Below are 20,576 nucleotides of genomic sequence, written 5' to 3'. Positions count from 1 at the left end.
AATGAGGCTATCGCATCTGTAATGGCGGCGTGCACCGCGTTTCCTAAACATCGTCGTCCATAGAGATTGGGATTTCGACCTTTTGACCCGGCTCAAAGGCGGGGAGACCCAGATAGGGGCAGGAGCTGCACCGGAATGCGTCGCCCAGGAAGCAGCTGCCGCAGCTGCTCGTCGCGCCGCGCGTGTCGACCTGGACACGCTTCACAGTGCGCGGCTTGCCGTCAGGGCCGGTGACGGTGGTCTCGACCTCGGAGCGCTCGCCACCCAGCTCGCCACCGTCCAGCTGGACGACCGAGCGGCCGGCCTCCTCCTCGTCCTGCAGCTCTCGTAGTCCACAGGTGCAGCCCTTGCACGCACGCTTCCGCCGCGCGGGGGGGACGCTCAAGTCCACCGTGCAGTCCTCGCGCTTGCGTGCGCCGGTCTGGACACCGGCGAGGAGCGACTCGGGGTTCATGGTCGTCTCGGGCTGCGTCGCCCACAGCGACGCCTTCTTTTGCTGTGTGCCGTTCGGCATCGCGCCCGTCTTGCGGCGCAGGGGGAGCGCACTCGACCCACTCGTACCGTTCGCAAGCGAGACGGCAGCGGCGGCGGGACGCGTCGCGCGCAGCTTGCCACCGTCCGCACGGCTGTCGCTGAATCCCGCAATCGCAAGCTCCGCCTGGATTTTGGACTCGGCGCTTTGCGCGTCGGCCGTGTCAAAGAGCGTCACAGAGAGCTGCGCGCCAGGCGCGAGCGCGGAGTGCAGCTTGCCGAGGAGCGTCGCCCACGCGACCTCGCCGTACGGTGCCATGACGTACGCGGCATCAAACGCAGATGCGGGGGGGTTATATGCTGCGTGAGCAGAGACACGTACCCATATCCGTGATGCGGTCCACCATCTCGGTCTCGAGCACACTGCTCTGCGCCTCGAGATCCTGGACCGCCGCCTGGTATTCGCCGCCTTTCGCCGCGGCAAGCGAGCCGACAAGCAGCGTCTTTTGTGCTGGGGTAGGCGCCGTCGTCATGCAGGTAATACTCGCGCCACAACGTCCGCCAGTCGTGGTCGAGAAGAAGTGGCAAGGCGCTCGCCCCATGCTGCGGAGGAAAAATTACGAGTCATGGATTTTATTGGCTGCTGATTGGCCGTCGGACTTAAGGCTGACCAAACTGAACGTCGCTCACGCCATGGCGCCATCGCTGGTCGCTGCGTACGCGTCCGACTCGGATGAGGACGAGGCCGTGCCGAATGTCGCACAGGACCAGGTAGAGACGCCTGCGCCGCGTGCGTCGGGCCTTGCGCTGCCCCCGCCAAAGAAGGGGGGGGGAGTAAAACGCCAAATTCACGTCGATCTCGCACCAGCGCCGCAGGACAAAGAGCCGGCGCCGGCGAAGCGGCCGCGCATGCAGGCGCAGCCGGGCGGACACGGCCTCCTCAGCATGCTCCCCACACCTTCTGCCACCAAGCCGGCGAAGCCGAAAGAGGAGGCACGTGTGGAAAATAGCGTCGACGACGATGCGCGCCTCTCGATCGTGGACGATGCCAAGGCGGGCGAGGCCAAAGGCAACAATGACTTTCGCGCCATGCTGGGCTTGGCCCCGAAATCTGCGCCAAAGACGGAGCGCGCCAAGCCCGTGATCCTCAACGAGCCCGCGCACGAACCACCTGCAGAAAAACAGGACACGATACCCCACGATACCCCCTCGACGGGCTTTTTTGCGCCCGGCGTGGACGAAAATGCCGGGCCGAGTACGCGGCCTTCCTCGTCGTTCCGCGTGTCGGCGGCGCCGGACGTTGATGCGAAAGTGCCCGAGCCCGAGCCCGAGCCCGAGGTCGATCTCCAGGAGCTGTACCCCGGCTGGCGCTGCGACCCCGACGGGTCGTGGTACCCCGTGACGCCCGAGGCGCATGCGCAGTATGCGGCGTGGGCGCAGCATGCCGAGGCCGAGGAGGCGGCGCGCGCTGCGCTGCAGTCCAAGTCGGACGCGATGCCCGATCCGTCCAAGATGCACACCTTTGACGCCGGCGAGGCCCTGCAGAGCGCCGAGCACACGCGCCCCCCGCCGCCCGTCAACAAGAAGCCCAAGGTGGAGTGGCAAATCTCGGACAAGCTGCAGTCGGAGCGCCTGACGAATACGCGCGCGCGCAACCGTGGCCAGCTGTCTGCGCTCCTTGCGCAGGCTCAGGAGTCGCGCGATGTGCTCGAGGAAAAGTGGGCGCAAGGCAAGGCGAAGCGTCGCGAAAACAGCAAGCGCTATGGCTTCTAAGTAGAGGGTATGCTAGATCGTGCGGCGTACCTCGAATTGGCTGCGTTAGCATTACGACGTACCGCTTGACAAAGTACACTTGGAAGGCGCATACCAGCACCACCAAGATGCTCTGGATGACCGACCACCACTTGACGCGGGAGTTGGTGCTTTCGGCGGCTGGGTCAGTAGGCTTAACGTACTGTTGCGGTGTACACGCTCGCGCATCACGAGGTACTCTTGCTCGTCCTTAAACATCTGTACATTCGTCGCCAGCTCGCGCAGCTCGCGCTCGGCGGGAATGAGCCCCTCCTCCTCGGTCAGGTACAGGATGCCGTGCACGTTGAAGCTCAGCGTCTTGTCCGTCACGGTCGAGAACTCATTGCTGAAGCAGTATGTATAGCGGCCGTCCATCTCGGCGATAAAGTCATAAGTGCCAGTATCCTTGCGCAGCTGCTGGAAGAGCAGCTGGTTGTCGGGGTCCTTGACGCGCACGTCGATGTCGAGGTGCCCGCCGCCCGACACTTGGTACGTCAGCGTCATTTCGTCACCGACGTGCATATCCTCAAAGAAACAGTGCTCCGAGCTCGGCAGAAGGTCGATGGTGTGCGCCGCGACGCACACCACCAGCCAGGCCCACACAGCCGCACCGACCCACATCGCAAGGCAAGGTGTGTTGGCGTCCGCACTCACGTGGTCATATCACGTGCATCTCTTCGCCCGACCTCCTCACTGCCTACGATGTCGGAGCACGAGACGAAGGAAACGCTGACGAGCGTATGTCGTATTGCTAATCGCAGGGCGCTGAGGCCGAGCACGAGCCCCAATTTGAGCCGGTGATCAAGCTCGAGCACCAGGTCGAGGTGAAGACCAACGAGGAGGACGAGGAAGTCCAGTTCAAGATGTACGTACCCCGTCTTACCCAGCCGCGCGAAGCTTTTCCGTTTCGACAAGGAGTCCAAGGAGTGGAAGGAGCGTGGCACCGGCGATGTGCGCCTGCTCAAGCACAAGGAGACCGGCAAGGTCCGCCTCGTGATGCGCCGCGACAAGACCCTCAAGGTGTGCGCCAACCACTTTGTCGCGCCCGAGATTAAGCTGCAGCCCAACGTCGGCTCGGACCGCTCGTGGGTGTACAACGTGACTGCGGACGTCTCGGACGGTGAGCCCACCGCAGAGACGCTCGCGATCCGCTTCGCCAACTCGGAGAACGCGGACCTGTTCAAGAAGGAGTTTGAGACTGCGCAAAAGTCGAACGAGTCGGCTGGCCCCGCCAAGGAGGAGAAGAAGGAGGCGAAGGAGGAGCCCAAGGACGACAAGAAGGAGGACAAGAAGGAAGAGGCCAAGGAGGAAGCCAAGGAGGAGACCAAGGCGTAAGCCGCTCGTGACCATTCACTCCATACCCATAGGGACTGCCCGCCTGGACTTGTAGAGCAACGGCGCTATACGTGCTATGCATCCTCACTCGACGAGCTGCCGGGGGGGTCCTGCGACTCGTCCCACGGGGCGCGCAGGCGCGCATGCTCCGCGGCCGACGCAGACGGCGCGGGCGCGTCGTTGAGCAGCGCATGGAACTGCCGCGAGATCGCCGCACGGATCGACTCCCATGCCTCGGCCGTGTACCACCCCGTGGCGACGTCGGGCGTATCGCGAATGTTGGTAGGGCCCTCGGCATGGATCAGGGGGACGATGCTGATATCGGTAATGTCACACAGCTGAAACGTGCTCGAGGCGAGCGCGCTGTGCTTGCCGTCAAAGATGTGTGTCGCGGCGCGCATCTCAGAGGCAGGAGGAGAGGGGGCGTCGCGCACACTCTGCGACACGTCGCCGTATTCGGCCTTGAACACGCCCCGCGTCGCGGGCGTGCGTGGCGTCTTGCCGCGCAGGTGGATGCGCTGGAAGCTGCGTCAGACTCGCAACGTACAAGCGGCTCTCGGGGTCCGTGCGTGGATCGTGACCAAACTTGATCAGGGTATCGCGCCACGGCCCATCGGCAAACGTATAGGCGACAAGCGCAAACAGCTCCTTGGCCCTGCGTCAGTCGGTCTACGCACTGCACCAGTGTCCGCGCCTCGCTCACCGAAAACTGATTCAGCAGACTGAGCCGCGACCAGACCGGGCGCTCGTCAAATCGCTGCGTTAGCGGGGGGGAGACATACCTTGTGCAGCTCGGCGAGGAGCCCTTGGTGCCGGTCCGAGAGGGGCACCTGCGCGAGTGCCGCCTCGGGCTCGGTCGGCGCAGGGGCGTCCTCGGCAAACTTGAGCGCGGTCGGCGCCATGTTTCGCCACCGCGAGCGGTTAAGGTACCGTGTGAGAATGCGCTGGTTCGGCTCGGGCGTCTCGGTATCCGCCTGCCCCTTCCGGGCGGTGCGCCGCGACCGCTTGGCCGTCGACGCGTACGAGACCGTCTGCAGACTCGACGCGGGGTTTTGGCGATAGCTGGATGAGCCGGACGACGTACCCATAATTGAACGGCAGCTCCATGCGCGAAAAGATCGGCGGAGGAATCATGGCGAGGTCGCTGCGCATGCGCTTTCCGTGCTCTGTGTCCAGCACCTCGTACTCCTCCGTTTCGTTGGGGAAGCGGAAGCGCTGCATCGCGCCGACGTTCATCTCGACCAAGGCGCGGTGCAGCGCGAGCGTCGGGTGCTCGTGTGCGCCGGACGGCACGTCCGGCCGGAACGCAAAGTCGGCCATGCGTCGGAAACGCACCGTAGCACGCACGCCGCCGAGAAGCGTCACGAGGTACTCTTTGCGCTCTTCGGTTCGGCCATCCGCATGCGTGCAGCGCCATATCCGCTTCTGGATGCGTACTACGAGCTCGCTCCCACTCACAATATCGCCGAGCAACGGGTGCCGGTAGATCTGCATCGCGTCTCCCTCCTCGCCGTCGGTCGGTGCGAGGCGGCACTCGACGAGCTTGCCTCCGAGCGAGAGGACCCGTGCGAGGTGCCTGAGCGCGCTCGCCGCGCTCGGCATCCCGTCTGTCGGGCCGACATTTGGCGAGAGCGTCGAAAGCGCACGCTCCAGTGACGCTGTGCCTTTTTGGACCACGCCGGGGTACTCGATCGTGACAAGCGTCTCGGGTGGGACCTGCCACGACGGCGCCGCCGCCATGCTGCTTGTGGAGGCAATCGGGGAAATAGCGCGACGCGCGACGCGTCTTTCTTTATGGCCGACCTCTCTTCGCTGCTGGGTGCGCAGCGCGCCCCCGACGCGGCGCGCAGCCATGAAGTCAAGCCAGAGGACGGTTCGTGGAAGGCATCGCTGTACGTCGGCGAGTCGTACCAGGGCGAGAAGCCGTCGACGTGGGACGCCGACGCGCCGCGTCTCGCAGCGCCTCGCGTCTCGCTCGCGGTGAGCACGGACCTGAAGCAATGGAACTACCGCTACATGTTTGAAAAGAAAGGCGAGCGCAGTCTCGGTACGTATCGCCTCTGATGCAGAACTCGACAACCGCCTCGACGACCTCGCCGAGGTGATCCGGCAGTCGTTTGGCGTCGCCGAGCTCGAGGACCCGTCGATCCCCTCGCAGGAGAGCATCTACTCGGTCGGCCGCATCTGTGCGCGCCTCGATCCGAATGCCAAGCAAGAGTCGAACGCGGGCCCCGCGCGCCTGAGCGCGGCGGACCTCATGCTCGAGTCGAGCCGCATGCTCGGCAACGGCCAGCGCATCCCCCTTGCGCTCGACCCGTCGTGCCGCGTGCGGTACGCGTGGGCGGACGACGCGGTACAGAGCACCAACATTGTCGGTCTCTTTCCGGGCATGGTTGTCGGCGTGAAAGGGCGCAACGGCAGCGGCAGCAAGTTTGTCGCCGAGGAGCTCCTCATTGTACGTGCCTATGCTAACGCAGCCCCCTGCCCTGCCGCACCCTGCGACGAGCCGTGCGGAGCTCGTGCAGCACCAGTACGACGAGAACAAGCTGGGCGGCAAGCCCCTGCGTGTCGTCGCCGCGTCAGGGCCGTACACGGACGCGGCGGACCTCGCCTTCCGCCCGTGGCACGCGTTCATGAGCCTCATCGAGGCCGAGCAGCCCGACGTGCTCGTGCTCATGGGCCCTTTTCTCAGCGCGTCGCACGAAAAGGTCGCGACCGGCGACCTGGACGCGATGCCGACCGACATCTTTCGGCAGCACATTGGCCAGCGTCTCACGCGGCTCCTGGAGCGGGCCCCGGGCACGATGGCGATCCTCGTGCCGAGCACTGAAGACGTGTTCCACACGCACCACGCGTTCCCCCAGCCGTTCCTCGATAAGACCAACGCGGCGCTCGGACTGCCGAAGCGCGTGCGGTGCCTGCCGAATCCGAGCGTCTTTTACATCAACGAGCTCGCGATTGGCGTGAGCACCGCCGACGTGCTGGGTGATCTGCGGCGCGAGGAGCTCGTGCAGCGTGTGCAGGCTGACGAGAAAGCGCCGTCATCTGCCGATGCGCGCGACCCCATGATGCGCCTTGCGCGGCACGTCCTGGGCCAGCGGAGCTTTTACCCCATCTTTCCGCCGTCGAGCGCGTCGATGCTCCCTCTGGACCTGTCGCACTCGCGTCTCTGTGGCCTGGACCAGGTGACGCCCGACCTGCTGCTGCTCCCGTCGGCGCGCGTCAAGCCTTTCCTGCGTGTGGTCGACTCGACGATGGTCGTCAACCCCGGCGCGCTGGCCTCGCCGGCGCCCGCGGGCACGCCGAAAGCGGCCGGGAATCTGCCGTCGTTTGTGCGCATGCAGGTCGACGCCATGCCTCGCGACACGCTCTTCCAGGGCGAGGAGGCGAGTCAGGAGCTAATTACGCACGAACTCTATAGCCGTGCACGCATCGATCTCGTGCACACGTCGTAGCAACACCATGTCAAGCATATCGTTGGATTACGGGAAAATACAGAGGATGGGGGACAAGCGCACACTACTCGTCCTTGTGCGACTTCTTCTTCTTCTTCTTCTTCTCGCCCTCGTCGGCGTCGTCGTCGGCGGACCGCTTCGACTTCTTTTCCTTCTTGTCCTTCTTGTCCTTCTTTTCCTTCTTTTCCTTCTTCTCCTTCTTTTCCTTCTTCTCCTTCTTGGGCTTCTCCTCCTCTTCCTCTTCGTCGTCCTCGTCGTCCTCGTCGTCGTCGGCGACGCCCGTCACGACCGGCGGCGCGTCCGCACCGACATTGTACGCGCGGCCGTTGGCCTCGGGGACGTACGCCTTTTGCTTGTAGCCGCCGTCGGTACCGCGGCCGGCACGCACGCCCGACACCGCCGTGCGGTTCTCGAGGCCACGCGCACGCGCTTCGAGCTTGGCGCGCGCCTCGGAGCCGATCGTGGGGCCCGACATGTCGGCCTTCGACTCGGCGTCTGCGAGCGCGTCGAGACGCGTCGAGAGGGCCGCCTTGGTCGCGACCATGCGCGCCATCTTACCCTTGGACTTGGGCGCGGCCATGCCGACCAGGCTCGAGTGGTAGAGCAGACCGTACTTGGGCGTATCGTGCTTCGTCTTGAGCGCACGGAAAAGCGCCTTCTCGGCACCCAGGATCTGGATCGTCGAGGCAGGCTGCTTGGCGAGGTTCATGAGCGAGCCCGCGTGGGAAATGAGGCGGGCGCCGACCAGCTCGCCGACCAGGGCAGTGAGGTTCGGCGCGATGGCCGCCATGCGGTTGCAGAGGTAGGAGTAGAGCTGCGCGCGGTACTCGCTGATGGCGATCACCTGGTCACAGAGGCTCCAGATGTGCTCCATGTCCGTCTCGCTGATCTCGGTACCCATCGAGATCTCGGCGGCGGACTTGAGCGTCGCCTCGATCTCCTCCGGGAGGATCTCGGCAAGGTCCGAGGCCGAGGCGTTGGTGCGGAAACCGACCGCACGGATCACCTTGGCATAGGCGATGTTGTCGGTGATAATCTTGCCCATCTCGGGGAAGTGCCAGCCGTACCACTCCTTGACGCGCATGGCGTAGATATTGAGCTCCTTGTCGAGGTCGTCGAGGAGCGCAATCGCCTGGACAACCATCGTGTCCACCTTGTCCGGGCTAAACTTGAGCTTGTAGCGGCTCAAGCTATGCGAGAGACCGAGCGACATGGTGTTGAGGTCCCGCGGGTCGAGCGCACCCTCGTCCGAGGTGGTGCCCGAGAGGAGCGATGCGAGGTTCTCACGGATACCGCGGTAGAGGTCCATGAGACTCGAGTCCGACGCCACCTCAATGCCGAGCTTTTTCGTGATGGCCGATGCTGGGTGAGCGAAGAAAACGTACCGAGCTTGGGCTCCGAGACGAGGAGCTTTTCCGTCGAGGCGCCCTTGGCGCCAGCCGAGCCACCCTTCTCGAGGATCTCCTGCTGGAGGAACTTTTTGAGGCCCTTGCTCAGCTTGCCCTCGTTGATGGCCGTAGCGCCTTCCACCGCCTCGACCGTGCTCTGGAAGCGGTGGATCGCCGAGAGCTGCAGCAGACGGTTCGCCTCCGTCTCGCTCTCGAACGACTTATACAAGTCCGGAGAGCTCACCTTGCCCTCATCAGAAAGCGAAAACAGGCAGAAGCCTACGGCAGTCTCGAACAAGACCAGCACCATTTCTCGCGGCGCTGTCTTCACGTAGCCGTGAAAACGAATCGAGCGCGAGGCCAAAATTTCTTGCGACCCGGCTCGGCCGGGAGGTCACGTGATCCAAGCGCCTCCCGCGGACGGTCCGAGCGTAGATCCACCATGCAGTCGCTCCGCCCTGTACTCCGCTCCGCGCCCATCGCTGCACGCATCGCCGCGCGCGCTCCTGCCGCGAGCGTCGCGCGTGTCGCTGTTGCCCAGGCGCAGCCCACGCTTCCCCGCTCGATCTCGACCTCGTCTGTGGTCCTCAAGGAGGACCGCTCGTGGGTCGACAAGGGGCCCATCACCTACGAGGAGCTCAAGCCCTACACCGAGACGCCCAGCGGCGTATGTATTGATGCTAACGCAGAAAATCGACATTATCGATGTCCGTGAGCCGAACGAGGTCGCGCAGGGCATCATCCCCTCGGCCGTCAACGTCCCGCTCTCGGAATTCTCCGCGGCGTTCGACGTGAACAGCGAGTCGGTGTCCTCGACGGACTTTGAGCGCAGGTTCTCGTTCCCGCGTCCTACGTACGACCACGAGATTGTGTTCTACTGCCGCTCGGGCCGCCGCTCGCAGGAGGCGCTCGAGATCGCTCGCCAGCGCGGCTGGTGGAAGTACGTTGGTTCTACTCACACAGCACGCGCAACTACCCTGGCTCGTGGTCCGACTGGGTCAAGCACGAAAAGGATAACAAGAACGAGGACGACGACTAAACAAGATATCGTGGGGTACATTATACATTGTCCGTAACTTTGTAACCTATCTACTCAGTCGAGCCACAGCTCAAAACCATCGTCGGTCAGCTCCGCGCGGACGTGATCAAGGCGATCAAGCGCGGGGAGGGGAATCGAATCGGTATCGTCCATCACAAGAGGCGCAGGCGCAGCGTCCGTGTCCGAATCCGCATCGTTCACGACTTCCTCGCCATTCTCGTCCACATCGCTCACGCGCGCCGCGCGGGGCGAGCGGGGCGAGCCGGGGCGGCTCGCAGGCGCTTGCGTCTTCCACAGGCCGCGGATCGTGATGCTGCCGCCATTCGCAGGGCTCGCTTCGACGGAAATCTGGTCGGCCTTGGCGTGTTTGCGCACCTGCTCGCCGTACGGGGTATTGGCCGCAGGGAAGGCACGCGAAAAGAGGAGCTGGGGAGCAGAGGGGTGTGCAGGCTCGGCAATGTCGGCGCTTTGCATCAGGGGCGTCGCGGGCGACTCGACCGTAGGCACAGGCTCGGCAGGGGTTGTCGGCGCTGCGCTGGTTTCTGGGACGGGAGTCGCACAGGCCGCGTCGGTGGGTTCGTCTGCCGCGGCGGGGGCCGCCTCGAAAGCGCGCTCCGGCGCGGGCTCGGCCGCACCGCCGACAAGCGCCTTGGCGACGCCGTCGACGAGCGACTGGAGCTCGGGCTCCTCCTCCTCCTCCTCTTCTTCGTTTTCGTCGACCTCCTCCTGCGCATCCGAGTATTCGTCTTCGTCCTTGGCGATGCGCAGGACCATGTTGCCGATGCGCACATACGTGGGCTCATTGTCCTCCTCCTCTTGTTCTTCGTAGGCAAGGCGCTGCGCCTCTTCGATCATGCGCGCGTACTGGAGCGCAGCGAGCTGCTGCTGACGTGCCTCTTCTGCGCGGCGGCGCTCGATCGCCTCGCGGCGGCGCGCCTCGGCAATGGCGGCGCGGCGGCGCTCCGCGTTGCGCTGTGCCTCTTGCACGGCGAGCTGCTGCACGAGCTGAATCATCTCGAGCTCTTGCTGCTGCTGCAGCTGGCGCTGGTACATGCGCTGCTGCTTGCGGCGGAGCGCCTGCTGGCGGTGTGCCGCGCGTTGGCGCTCGGCCATCTCGGCTGCATAGACTTGCTGGAGCAAGAGGTCTTGTGGGGTGTACGAGCTGCACGAGCCCCGGCAAGTGCGGGGCATGGCAGGCTCGGCGTGGACCAGGTAGCTTTGCGTAGGAATGAGGAAGGACATGATGAGGAGCCCCACGCCGGAGCGGCGTCTATTTAAGCTCCGCTCGGCCCCCGTGGCGCACAGACCTCACAGACCTTCTCGAACGCGCGGCCCTCCACGAAGCTTCTCCGCGTTTCCAGAAGGCACGTGACATCCGAATCGCGGCGAGCCGCGGCTATCTGGACGCGATGTGGGCGCTGAGCAAGGACTCGGCAGTGCGGGCAGCGCGTGTCGCGCGCGGGGTCGCTGCCGCGCCGGCTCCCCCTGCGGCAGAGGCACAGGCGAGCGGTGCGCGCTGGATGGCCGCGCAGCCCGGCACGCGCGGCTACTCGCGCGATCCCGCCGAGGCGGAGCGTTTGGCCGGCACGGTCGCTGGCCAGCGCAGTGAGCGGGCGCGTATCCACCAGCTGCACGACGGCGACAGCGTGCAAGAGGCACCCCGCCGCCGCCGCAAGTCGAAGTGGTCGCGCGCGTGGCGCGTGTGGAACGAGACGCCCCTGAAGTGGGCGCCGCTGCCGGTGCTACTGGGCGCCGTGGTGCTTGTTGGTGTCCAGGCGCACCGCCAGTGGCAGCGCAACGAGCGCATTGTGTCCGAGACGTTGGTCGATGCGACGGGCCAGCCCGTGCGCGTCAAAGGACCGTGGTCGGTACGTTTAAACGCTCATTCAGCTCTATGTGCTCGGCGCGCTTCCGCTCAACACCATCAGCCGGACGTGGGGCTGGATGAACAGCCACACGCTCCCGGTGTGGTTCCGCCCGTACGGCTTTAAGCTGTATGCGTGGGCATTTGGCTGCAACTTGGACGAGATGCTCGACCCCGACCTGACGCATTACGAGAGTCTCGGGCAGTTCTTTTCGCGCGAGCTCAAGCCCGGCGTGCGCCCGCTGGCGAACTCGCTGCTGCTGTCGCCTGCTGACGGCACTGTGCTGCACCTCGGGCGCATCGAGGGCGACCGCGTGGAGCAGGTCAAGGGCCTGACCTACTCGCTTGACTCGCTCCTCGGCCACAATGCCCCGGCGCAGTCCAAGGACGATGTGCCCCTGGAAGGCTTCAAGGACTACGAGATGGCCGACGAGAAGAAGTTTGCGAATGTGAACGGTATCGACTACTCGCTCGAGAAGCTGATGGGCGACAGCACCAAGCAGCGCAACTCGGTGCGCTCCTACTTCTTGGGCTGGATGAAGGGCTCGTGGCGGTACGTGCGCGAGACTGCCTCGTCCATCACCGGTCCCCGCAACCAGACCGAGAGCCGCTTGCAGGCGCGTGCGCGCGACGATGCCGAAGTCGACGTGGGCGACGCGGGTATTCCGACCTCGGACACGCCCGAGAACCTCGGGCACTATGCCAATGTGGCCTATGAGATGGGCTCCGAGGCGATCCCCTCCTTTACGCATGGCCAATCGATCCGCCCGAACGCGCTGCGCCCCGGGCACCGCCTCTTTTTCTGCGTGATCTACCTCGCGCCCGGCGACTACCACCGGTTCCACTCGCCGGTGCCGTGGGTGGTCGAGATGCGGCGGCATTTCCGTGGCGAGCTGTATTCCGTCTCGCCGTATGTGGCCAAGCGTCTCCCGAACCTGTTCCTGCTGAACGAGCGTGTGGCGCTGATGGGCCGCTGGCGCCACGGCTTCTTTAGCATGATCCCGATCGGCGCGACCAACGTCGGCTCGATCCGCATCAACTTTGACCGCAACCTGCGCACGAATGTGCGTGGCGAGCGCCGGTTTGCCGGCACCTATGCCGAGGCGACGTACAATGCCGCGAGCCGCATCCTCAGTGGCCAGCCGCTGGCGGCCGGCGAGGAGATGGGCGGCTTCCTGCTCGGGAGCACGATTGTGCTCGTGTTCGAAGCCCCCGACGACTTCCACTTCCACTTCAAGGCCGGACAAAAGATCAAGGTCGGCGAGGCGCTCGGCGACGTGAACGAGAACAAATAGGGTATGAACTACGTACAGTATTAGATCTGCGCGAGTGTATCGCGTACGCGGTCGCGCACGTTGAGGTCAGGGTCATATTCGAGCTCCTTGAGGAGCTTGTCGTAGCCAAACGCACGCAGGCGGTCCACGGCGCGGTGCCACACGGCGTCTGCGCTCGCCTCGCTCGCCGAGTCGGTAATGTGGTAGGACAGGTTGAAGCCGCAGCGCACGCCCGCCTCGCGGATCGCATGGCTCGCGTGGCGCAAAAAGTAGCACAGCGCGTCGATCAGGTTGGGGCGGTCGATGACCAGGGCGCGGTGGCGCTCCGAGCCCGAGGCAATGTTGGCGAGGATAAAGGCCGCTTGCTCGGTCGCGCCGTCGTTGCGCAGCGACCACACGGCCTCTTCGATGGCGTCCAGGAGCCGCTCCTCGCCGAACCGCTCGAGCGTCATGTCGATCTCGGTGCGGCCCATATCGGCCTGCGGCGAGGAGGTCAGGTTGCGCACAATGTTGAGCGCCTGCTCCTGGATGCACCCGTCGGAGGAGTGCGTGAGCTCTGCGAGGTAGTCCCAGCCAAAGATCTCCATCACGCGCTCCTTGAACGCCGAGTCGCTGTCCCACACGGCGTTTTTCACGGCCCACAGCGCGTTCAGCCGCACGGGGCCGTGGGGGCTGCGGGCAAAGCGGGAGAGCGCCTCGAGCCCGCCGTGCTCCACGAGGAACTGCTTCATGGGCGAGAACTTGACGAGCATGTTGCAGATCGTCGCGATGATCTCGGTGTGGATCACCTCGTTTTCGTCCTGCTTCAGGAGCTCCAGCAGGCGGTCGGCAAAGCCCGCGTCAAAGAGCGACGTGCGGAGGATGCCGATCGTGCGGCTCAGGATGCGCACCATGCGGCACGCCGCGACCTGCACGCCGACCGCACGCGACGAGAGCGACGGGAGGAGGATGCCCGATAGGAACGACGGCGTGCAGTCCACGACGCGCCGGCGCACCGTATCACTGAGCACCGCGAGCGACGAGAGGGCAGTGAGGCAGCCTTCGTGCAGGCGCACCGTCAGCTCGTCCATCGCCATCGCGCCGCGCTCGGGCGCCTGCGCATTCACGATCGCCGAAGTGTGCTGCAGGATTGCGCCGAGTTTTTCGCACGCCTGGAAACGCTCGACGGCCGTCGCCTGCAGTTCCGGCCGGTCGCACACGAGTCGCGACAGGGCAAAGCACGCCTGGACCTGCACCGCGCCGCTCGCGTCGAGCAGGCCGACCATGCCCTGGACAAGCGCCGCAGGCGCCATCGGCGCCGACTCGGAGCGCAGCAGCTGCGCCAGGCAGCAGTACGCCGCGAGACGCACGGTACGTGTGCGGCTTTGCGCCAGGCTATAGACCACCGACGGGAGCGACGTGCCGCTCGGCGCGTGCACCGACACGAGGCGCTGCAGGCCTTCGGGCTGCGAGCTGGCCAGGAGCTCGTGCAAAATCCACAAGACGGCCTCTTGCACCTTTGGGGCGTTGGAGCCGACCGCGCCCAGGAGGATGCGGACGGCGGTGCTGCTGACGCCTTCGGACGACGCCGCGCCGTCCTGCATGGCAAACGGGCTGTCCCACGGCGCAAAGTGCGCGAATGCGGTCGTGCGGCGCTCGAGCTCGTCCTGCGGCGAGTACAGCTGCTGGAGCGGTGCAGGGGCGCGCGTGAGGCGCAGGCGCATCGCCGCCACCGAGGTGTGGTAGTGCTCGATCCCGGGGATGGCCATGCACGCGGCCAGCAGCTCGCTCACGGTCTCGATCATGCCGAATGCCTGATTCCGTCCCTGGAGGACGTGCGAGCGGGAGCGGATCGCAGCCGCGCCCGGCGCACTCACCCCGCTCTCTTGCGGAAGCGCGTCGTAGGCGAGGAGCATGGCGCCGAGGAGCAGATGCAGGGACTTCATATCAAATACCATCGACACGGCGCTCCGGCACAGCCAGTTGAGCGCCGCGAACGCGTCATGCTCGTCGAGCGCCGCGCCCTCGTCGATGCTAGCGCACATCGCCTGGTACTCGGTGCTGTTCGCACGGTCGGAGCTCGGGCGGAGCATCGGCTCGTCTTCGGTGCGCGCCGCCTTGGACGAGCGCGCATCGTCGCGCTCCGAGTGGCGGTCGACCCATGCGGCGTGCTCGACCATCGGCACCCACGCCTCGGCGATCGTCGTGCGCACCGCGACCGCGGACGGCCCCGCGGCGTGCCACGAGGTGTCTTGGCGCAGCGAGTGCGCCGTCGGGCGGTTCGACGCCAGCTCCGAGTTGCGCGAGTCGATGTGCTCGAGGCCCGCCATCGACGCAAAGCCCCAGCCCGTGCCGACGCCCCAGCGCGTCGAGTAGCCAATCTGATCAGAGACGGAGCACATTACCGCACGCAGCGCGCGAAGAATCGACTCGAGCGCCCGGTGGTGCTCGCGTGCGCCGAGGCCCGAGTCGCGCCGCACGTCTGCGGCAACTGCGCCGAGGCGCGTCAGGAGTAGGAACGGCACGTCCGCGCGCAGCAGCGCCAGGAGCGTCGCCGGCGACGCGTGCTGCGCCACCGAGCCCAGAATGTTTGCTGCGAGAATGCGCACGTCGCCTTCGACACCGGGCGCCACGAGGAGCGCCGCGACCTGCGCGAGCCGCCCATCCTGCGCAACCCGTGCCTTGGCCGCACGGCTCCCTACGATCTCGTTCATAATGCGCCGCAGCGCGCTCGTGCTCGCCACCTCGCTCGCCGCCATGGCGGTTGGTCGCACGTGACTCTCACCACGATGAGCGCAGCGTCGCGGTCGTGGCTCGAGGGCTTTGCGGCGCACCCCGTGTTTGCGGATGCCGGCTCGATCGGCGCGGACACGACGCGGCGTGCGTCGCTGCTGGCCGTGCGCGGCACGGACCTGATTGCGGTCGTCGAAAACGAGGTGCGCATCACCTCGCTCGCCCAGGCCAAGCGCACGTTGTCGGGCGGCGACGAGAGCGCACTGGCCTACAAGGTGCTGGCCAACGAGCACCTCGACTTTGGCATCACGCAGGTGCTGGTGAATCCGACCGGCAAGCTGCTCGCTGTCGCCGGCACGCACGAGCTCGTGATGCTCATCCTGCCCCGCCGCGGCTACATGCAGCACGTCGGGCAGGCGTGCCCGGTGAAGGGCATGCGCGTCGGCGCGTACTACCATGCGCCCCACGGGTGCGCGGCGCTCGCGCAGTGTGGCTGGCACCCCCTCGGGCGGGACGGCGCGAGCCTTTTGGCGCTCACCGAAGACGGGCTCGTCCGCGAATACGACGTGCTGCGCGACGTCGACGAGCCGCAGCAGACGATTGCGTGCACGCCGGGCGCGTCCGCACGGCGCTCGGCCTTTTCCGCGGACGACGACGAGGCGGGCGTCGCGGTCGCGTACGCACTCGGCGATACCGACGCGGCAATGCCGGACGCCGACGACCTCGCGCTCGCTCCGTCGTGGCTCTTTCTCACGCTCTTTGTGCTGATGCGCAACGGCGACGTGTGGGCCATCTGCCCTTTTCTGCCGAAGCGCGCATCCGTGCCGAGCGCCCGCATTGCTGCTCTGCAAGACGACGACGGGCTGGCGAAGCGGTACGTCGCCGACCTCGTCAAGCAGCTCCCGGATGAGGACACGTCGCTCGACGGCGAGCGGGGCATGGCCAACGTCACGGCTCCGGCGTCTGTGCCCCACCGCGCCGTGCCCCAAGGGCCGTTCCTTTTGCGGCCCGCGCCGGTCGACCGCAACGACGAAGAGGCGGCGGTCGCGAGCGACGTCTTTGCGGCGCGCCTCCCTGCGCCGCTCGGCACGTCGGCCGCGCCGCTCGACGTGCTCGGCATCGGCGCGCGCGACGGCACGATCCAGCTGTGCCTCCTCGCCGAGCCGATCGCGCCCCGGTGGGCACGCGCGGCGCCGCCGACGCTCGTCGTGTACGAGACGATCGTCCTTCCGCTGGACTCGCCTGCGCGCACGTACGCGGCGCTGCAGGACGAGAATGTCCTGGCGTTTGTCCAGGATCCTTTATACCCCGATACGGTGTTTGTCACCCACATGCTCGGCGTGCACCGCATCTCGATGCAGCGCTGGGCCGAGCCGCTGCTGGAGGCGATTGCAGCGGGCCGGGCCGCCGAGGCGCTCGCAGCGAAGCGCACGAGCGAGGTGGTGTGCGTCGCGCAGGCGTCGGACGCCGCGGCGGCTGCGCACATCACCGGCACGGTGCTGGTGAATGACGTGTACCTCTCCTATGCGTTCTTTGCGCTGACCGCCGACGCGCAGCTCATTGCGCTCGAGCTGGGCCTGCGCACGCCCGCCGAGCCGGTCGCGCGCGAGAGCGAGGGCGAGGCGTACGTCGCCTTGCTTACCGATGCGTTCCACGCGCCAAAGTTTGCGCTGCGTGCGCCGGCCGCGTCGAGTGCGCCGCTCGCGGTGTCTGCCGAGAGCCTGCGTGCATTTGGCCGCACCGCCGAGCACGTCCGCGGCGAGGTACGCGACGTGGTCAGCGGCGCAAACGCCACGCAGAGCCGCCTCGAGCAGCAGGTCCAGGAGGCGCAGCGCCAGGTCGCCGAGCTCGGCGGGCTCGCCAAGCGCCTCGACGCGCTCGGCACGCCGAGCGGCCTCGCGGAGCGCCTTGCGCGCATCGAGGCCGCACAGCGTGCGACGATCGAGCGCACCGACGCGCTGCTGCAGCAGCTCATGGACGAGCACCAGCCGCAGCTCTCGATCTACGAGCGCCGCTGGCTCGACGAGCTCCAGCGCATGGCGCGCGAGTTTGGCGTGGGCGACGCGCCCGCGCCGCCCGCCGCCGAGCAGCTGCGGCGCCTCGAGCACCAGCTCGGCGTCCTGCGCCCGTCGCTCCCGCGCTACGCCGAGCAGCTGCGCCGCGCCGCGCCCCAGGGCCAGCGGCTCGGCACGCAGCAGACGCAGCGTGTCGAGAGCCTGCTGGCAAACGAGGCGCGGCTCCTGGCGCAGGCCAAGGCCAAGATCCAGAAGATGCAGCTCGCGCTGCGCGCGGGGTAGTCGATAGCCTCTACGTATTCGACGCATGGGTCGGGCACCCGTGGCTCTTTTCCAGCCAGGTGTCTATGCATACCTTGTGGAAGCAGCACAGGCAGCTCAGCCGCGCGACCAAGTCATTGATCACAAACTCCTCCATGCATATGATGCACTCGGTCCCGATCAGGATCGAGTCGGCGCCGAGGCGCGAGGCGACGTACCGCGTGCGGGGCGCCGCGTCGGCCGGCGCGCCGTGCTCGAGGCAGTGCATGACGTGCGCCTCGCGCTCTTCGGGCGTCGCGAGCATCTGCAGCGCAAAGTCGCACACCGGGCACTCTTCCAGCAGACTCGAGTGCGAGCTCGCGACGAGCGGCACGTCGGGGGGGCGCGGCCGGGCGACCATGCCCATCATATTCGACAAGAGCGACGAGTCGCCGTCCTGCCCGAGCCCGTAGGTATTCGTGCACCAGTCACACACCCGCGACGGGCCGATGCGCTCGATGCCCAGCATCTCTGGCATCGCCGGATCAATCACCAGATCGCCGGCGTCGAGGTGTGCACGATGCGACGTGCACGCATCGCAAAAGATGCGGCCGCAGCGCCGGCAGTGGTGCTTGCGCAGGAAAAAGGTGAACCGCCGCTTGCACTTATGGCACACATCCACATCCTGGTCCGCCTCCCAGCGCCCGGCGCTCCGCACCGCAGCGCGGTGGAGCGACGCAGAGGAGCCGCTCGACCCACTGTGCTCCAGCGCGTCGTCGTAGCCGTCTTCGCTCTCGTCCGCATCGCGCGTCAGGAACGAGAGCGCAGACACAATGCGCCCGCGGATGGTCGCGTCGGCGCGCGGCGCGGACGTCGACGGGAGCGGCGTCGGCGCGGCCGGCGCAGGCACGTCGATCGGCGTCGGGACGTCGGCGCACGGCGCACGAACGCTCTCTGGCGCCGCCGCCGCTAGATCGGTAGGCGTTTCGGTTGTATTGTCGTCCTCGGGCGCACCGCTGGCTTGGGTATCTCGCGAGGCGGCAGGCAGCGACATGCCCCGCTAGCGGCCACGGTGCCTGAGCAAAGAGTGGCGTTGCACAGCGTCTCCACACTATTTATTCAGCATTCAGGCGGGCCGCAGAAAAAAGAGCAAGGCAACGCAGACTGCGATGTTTTCGTATGGGCCGCGGCACGAAGCCTTGTGCACCATGATACACAATGTCTACTTAGTGTGTAGCAGACAGAACGGGCATAACAAACATGCACGCTTACGCCGAGGCGGCACGCGCCTCACGGAGAGCCTTCTCGGAGCCGTGCTTGGCGTAGCGCTGGTTGCGCAGGAACTTGGGGTCGACCTGAGAGGTTAGTAACTGTTGAAGAGAAAAGGAGAGGAGAGGAGGTGGATGATGTGGATATAGCAGCTGGGTAGAGTGATCAGACGACCGAGGGCAAAGTGCACATGCGAGAAAAGGGGCTGTATGTAGACAAGATACAGCATACATAGTCGCAAGTGCCATCATCACAGCCACGGCCGCCGGAACAAGACATGATAAACGGGCAAGACCGTTTCGCAACGACTCGAACGGCCGGGTGGACAATGGCAACGAGCAACTAGGACGCCACACCTCGTGCATGTAACCATACATCAATGCATCTAGTGCATCGGTGCGCTTTGAGCGTAGTGTGCGTCCAGCATGCCACATGCACCGGAGCGAAGCAACCATGTCGGACTGGATCACGACGGCTTTGCAGTGCCGCTCCCGACAAGGAGCACCGCCCTCGGCTTTGGCACATGCACACACACGCACCCACACAGCACGCACAAACACACCACAATACCCACTGCACATCTGTAACCCTTACCACTGGTGCCGCAATACCACTTCCTCCAACACCTCGCCTCACCTGGTAATACGTACACCGCGCAGGCTGGGGTAACGGTTGGTCTTGGGCTTCTTGATACCGTTACGGTGAGCCTTGCTCGACTGGTTGTGGTTCGTGTGGTTCTTGGACTTCGCCCTGCACGGTCAGCATAGCCCCCCTCATCCAACGTACATTGTGGTCGATGTGTGGTAGGAGCCTACTCTCGGCGCTGGGAAGAAAAGGGCCTGGGAATTTGCCGCAGCAGTTCATCACGTGATACAATGCCACGCGGGGGCGCGTGGCCGACGCGCTCTCCACCCACACAATGGAGCGCGAGGCGCGCACGGCGCAGGCGTGCGGGCGCCTGGAGCGTATGCGCGAGGCGTTTGACAAGTTTCTTACGCTAATGGATGAGAAAGCAAAGTACGTGCTCATGCTAATGCAGCGCCAAAAATTTTACGCTCGCGCTGCCGCATGCCGACGAAGTCGCGCTCGAGAAAGCGCGGCTGCAGTTCCTGCAGGACCTCAAAGCGGCGATACGCGTACGTCCCCCTTCTGACGCAGGGCGATCTGGAGGAGCTGATTGTGAAGCACGACCTGAATACGCGTCTGTCCGAGCTCGAGGACCTCGTGAGCGAGGCGGACGAGCGCGAAAAGCACGCATATACACCCGAGTCTGCCGAGCTCAAGGACGTCTGGCGCCCTGACCTCGGCATCTCGACAGCGATCCGCGCACGCGTCGCGGCGGACCAAGAGTCGCGCATCCCCGCGCTCGAGCAGGAGCTCGCCGAGGTACGTCGTCTGGCTCACGCAGTTGCACGCCTCGAACGCCGAATCGTGTGCGCGCATCAAGGCGACCGAGGAAGAGGCGCAGCGGGCACAGCAGCAAGTCGACGATGCGCTCACGATGCTCGACGAGGTACGTCGCATGACTTACACAGCTCCTCGACGCAGTGACACTCCAGGACGCCAACGATGTCAAGGCGCTCGAAACGATGCTCGACGCGCTCCTCACCGAGCTTGGGCCTATGTAATTTAGTATTGTAATGTATAGCGACGTCGCAGCACGGCCTGCCGTGCCGGTGCCTGCAGCGCCCCGGCCTACTGCGCCGCTATGGCATCGCCGCCG

General features: G+C 65.7%; 14 protein-coding genes across 14 annotated transcripts; 7 read left to right on the top strand and 7 right to left on the bottom strand.

Annotated features, from left to right (window-relative positions):
- Positions 1–43: 43 nt before the first annotated feature.
- Positions 44–1,004, bottom strand: DRE2 (electron carrier; the record flags this gene model as incomplete). Its single annotated transcript, XM_060266555.1, has 2 exons — positions 44–831; positions 854–1,004. The coding sequence occupies 2 exons, from the start codon at positions 1,002–1,004 to the stop codon at positions 44–46; spliced, it is 939 nt and encodes a 312-aa protein (XP_060122538.1).
- Positions 1,005–1,164: 160 nt separating this feature from the next.
- On the top strand, positions 1,165–2,244 carry MJAP1_002620 (uncharacterized protein; the record flags this gene model as incomplete). The annotated part of the gene is made up of 1 exon (XM_060266554.1): positions 1,165–2,244. The coding sequence occupies one exon, from the start codon at positions 1,165–1,167 to the stop codon at positions 2,242–2,244; it is 1,080 nt and encodes a 359-aa protein (XP_060122537.1).
- A 12-nt stretch (positions 2,245–2,256) lies between these two features.
- On the bottom strand, positions 2,257–2,883 carry EMP24 (p24 complex component; the record flags this gene model as incomplete). Its single annotated transcript, XM_060266553.1, has 3 exons — positions 2,257–2,284; positions 2,307–2,403; positions 2,427–2,883. 3 exons carry the CDS (start codon positions 2,881–2,883, stop codon positions 2,257–2,259), a joined length of 582 nt encoding a protein of 193 aa, XP_060122536.1.
- Positions 2,884–2,964: 81 nt separating this feature from the next.
- On the top strand, positions 2,965–3,597 carry sbp1 (Ran GTPase binding protein Sbp1; the record flags this gene model as incomplete). The annotated part of the gene is made up of 3 exons (XM_060266552.1): positions 2,965–3,000; positions 3,024–3,127; positions 3,150–3,597. 3 exons carry the CDS (start codon positions 2,965–2,967, stop codon positions 3,595–3,597), a joined length of 588 nt encoding a protein of 195 aa, XP_060122535.1.
- Positions 3,598–3,671: 74 nt separating this feature from the next.
- On the bottom strand, positions 3,672–5,337 carry TFC1 (tau 95 subunit of transcription factor TFIIIC; the record flags this gene model as incomplete). Its single annotated transcript, XM_060266551.1, has 5 exons — positions 3,672–4,122; positions 4,145–4,252; positions 4,275–4,354; positions 4,380–4,659; positions 4,682–5,337. 5 exons carry the CDS (start codon positions 5,335–5,337, stop codon positions 3,672–3,674), a joined length of 1,575 nt encoding a protein of 524 aa, XP_060122534.1.
- Positions 5,338–5,391: 54 nt separating this feature from the next.
- Positions 5,392–7,052, top strand: POL12 (DNA-directed DNA polymerase alpha subunit pol12; the record flags this gene model as incomplete). The annotated part of the gene is made up of 3 exons (XM_060266550.1): positions 5,392–5,644; positions 5,667–6,052; positions 6,075–7,052. 3 exons carry the CDS (start codon positions 5,392–5,394, stop codon positions 7,050–7,052), a joined length of 1,617 nt encoding a protein of 538 aa, XP_060122533.1.
- Positions 7,053–7,116: 64 nt separating this feature from the next.
- Positions 7,117–8,750, bottom strand: NOP58 (Nucleolar protein 58; the record flags this gene model as incomplete). Its single annotated transcript, XM_060266549.1, has 2 exons — positions 7,117–8,414; positions 8,438–8,750. 2 exons carry the CDS (start codon positions 8,748–8,750, stop codon positions 7,117–7,119), a joined length of 1,611 nt encoding a protein of 536 aa, XP_060122532.1.
- Positions 8,751–8,882: 132 nt separating this feature from the next.
- Positions 8,883–9,479, top strand: MJAP1_002614 (uncharacterized protein; the record flags this gene model as incomplete). The annotated part of the gene is made up of 3 exons (XM_060266548.1): positions 8,883–9,107; positions 9,130–9,380; positions 9,404–9,479. The coding sequence occupies 3 exons, from the start codon at positions 8,883–8,885 to the stop codon at positions 9,477–9,479; spliced, it is 552 nt and encodes a 183-aa protein (XP_060122531.1).
- A 54-nt stretch (positions 9,480–9,533) lies between these two features.
- MJAP1_002613 (uncharacterized protein) lies at positions 9,534–10,721 on the bottom strand (the record flags this gene model as incomplete). Its single annotated transcript, XM_060266547.1, has 1 exon — positions 9,534–10,721. The coding sequence occupies one exon, from the start codon at positions 10,719–10,721 to the stop codon at positions 9,534–9,536; it is 1,188 nt and encodes a 395-aa protein (XP_060122530.1).
- Positions 10,722–10,888: 167 nt separating this feature from the next.
- PSD1 (phosphatidylserine decarboxylase) lies at positions 10,889–12,638 on the top strand (the record flags this gene model as incomplete). Its single annotated transcript, XM_060266546.1, has 2 exons — positions 10,889–11,347; positions 11,370–12,638. The coding sequence occupies 2 exons, from the start codon at positions 10,889–10,891 to the stop codon at positions 12,636–12,638; spliced, it is 1,728 nt and encodes a 575-aa protein (XP_060122529.1).
- A 20-nt stretch (positions 12,639–12,658) lies between these two features.
- Positions 12,659–15,355, bottom strand: MJAP1_002611 (uncharacterized protein; the record flags this gene model as incomplete). Its single annotated transcript, XM_060266545.1, has 1 exon — positions 12,659–15,355. The coding sequence occupies one exon, from the start codon at positions 15,353–15,355 to the stop codon at positions 12,659–12,661; it is 2,697 nt and encodes an 898-aa protein (XP_060122528.1).
- Positions 15,356–15,385: 30 nt separating this feature from the next.
- On the top strand, positions 15,386–17,626 carry MJAP1_002610 (uncharacterized protein; the record flags this gene model as incomplete). Its single annotated transcript, XM_060266544.1, has 1 exon — positions 15,386–17,626. The coding sequence occupies one exon, from the start codon at positions 15,386–15,388 to the stop codon at positions 17,624–17,626; it is 2,241 nt and encodes a 746-aa protein (XP_060122527.1).
- Positions 17,627–17,636: 10 nt separating this feature from the next.
- Positions 17,637–19,045, bottom strand: MJAP1_002609 (uncharacterized protein; the record flags this gene model as incomplete). Its single annotated transcript, XM_060266543.1, has 3 exons — positions 17,637–18,600; positions 18,857–18,939; positions 19,028–19,045. 3 exons carry the CDS (start codon positions 19,043–19,045, stop codon positions 17,637–17,639), a joined length of 1,065 nt encoding a protein of 354 aa, XP_060122526.1.
- Positions 19,046–19,772: 727 nt separating this feature from the next.
- On the top strand, positions 19,773–20,481 carry MJAP1_002608 (tyrosinase; the record flags this gene model as incomplete). Its single annotated transcript, XM_060266542.1, has 5 exons — positions 19,773–19,870; positions 19,893–19,989; positions 20,012–20,239; positions 20,262–20,366; positions 20,389–20,481. The coding sequence occupies 5 exons, from the start codon at positions 19,773–19,775 to the stop codon at positions 20,479–20,481; spliced, it is 621 nt and encodes a 206-aa protein (XP_060122525.1).
- Between the last annotated feature and the right edge of the window lie 95 nt (positions 20,482–20,576).

This window comes from Malassezia japonica, chromosome 4 (genome assembly GCF_029542785.1).
Source record: "Malassezia japonica chromosome 4, complete sequence".
NCBI classification, from domain to species: domain Eukaryota; kingdom Fungi; phylum Basidiomycota; class Malasseziomycetes; order Malasseziales; family Malasseziaceae; genus Malassezia; species Malassezia japonica.
The sequence above is the reverse complement of the archived record's forward strand: the minus strand, read 5'-3'. Positions and strand labels throughout refer to the sequence as shown.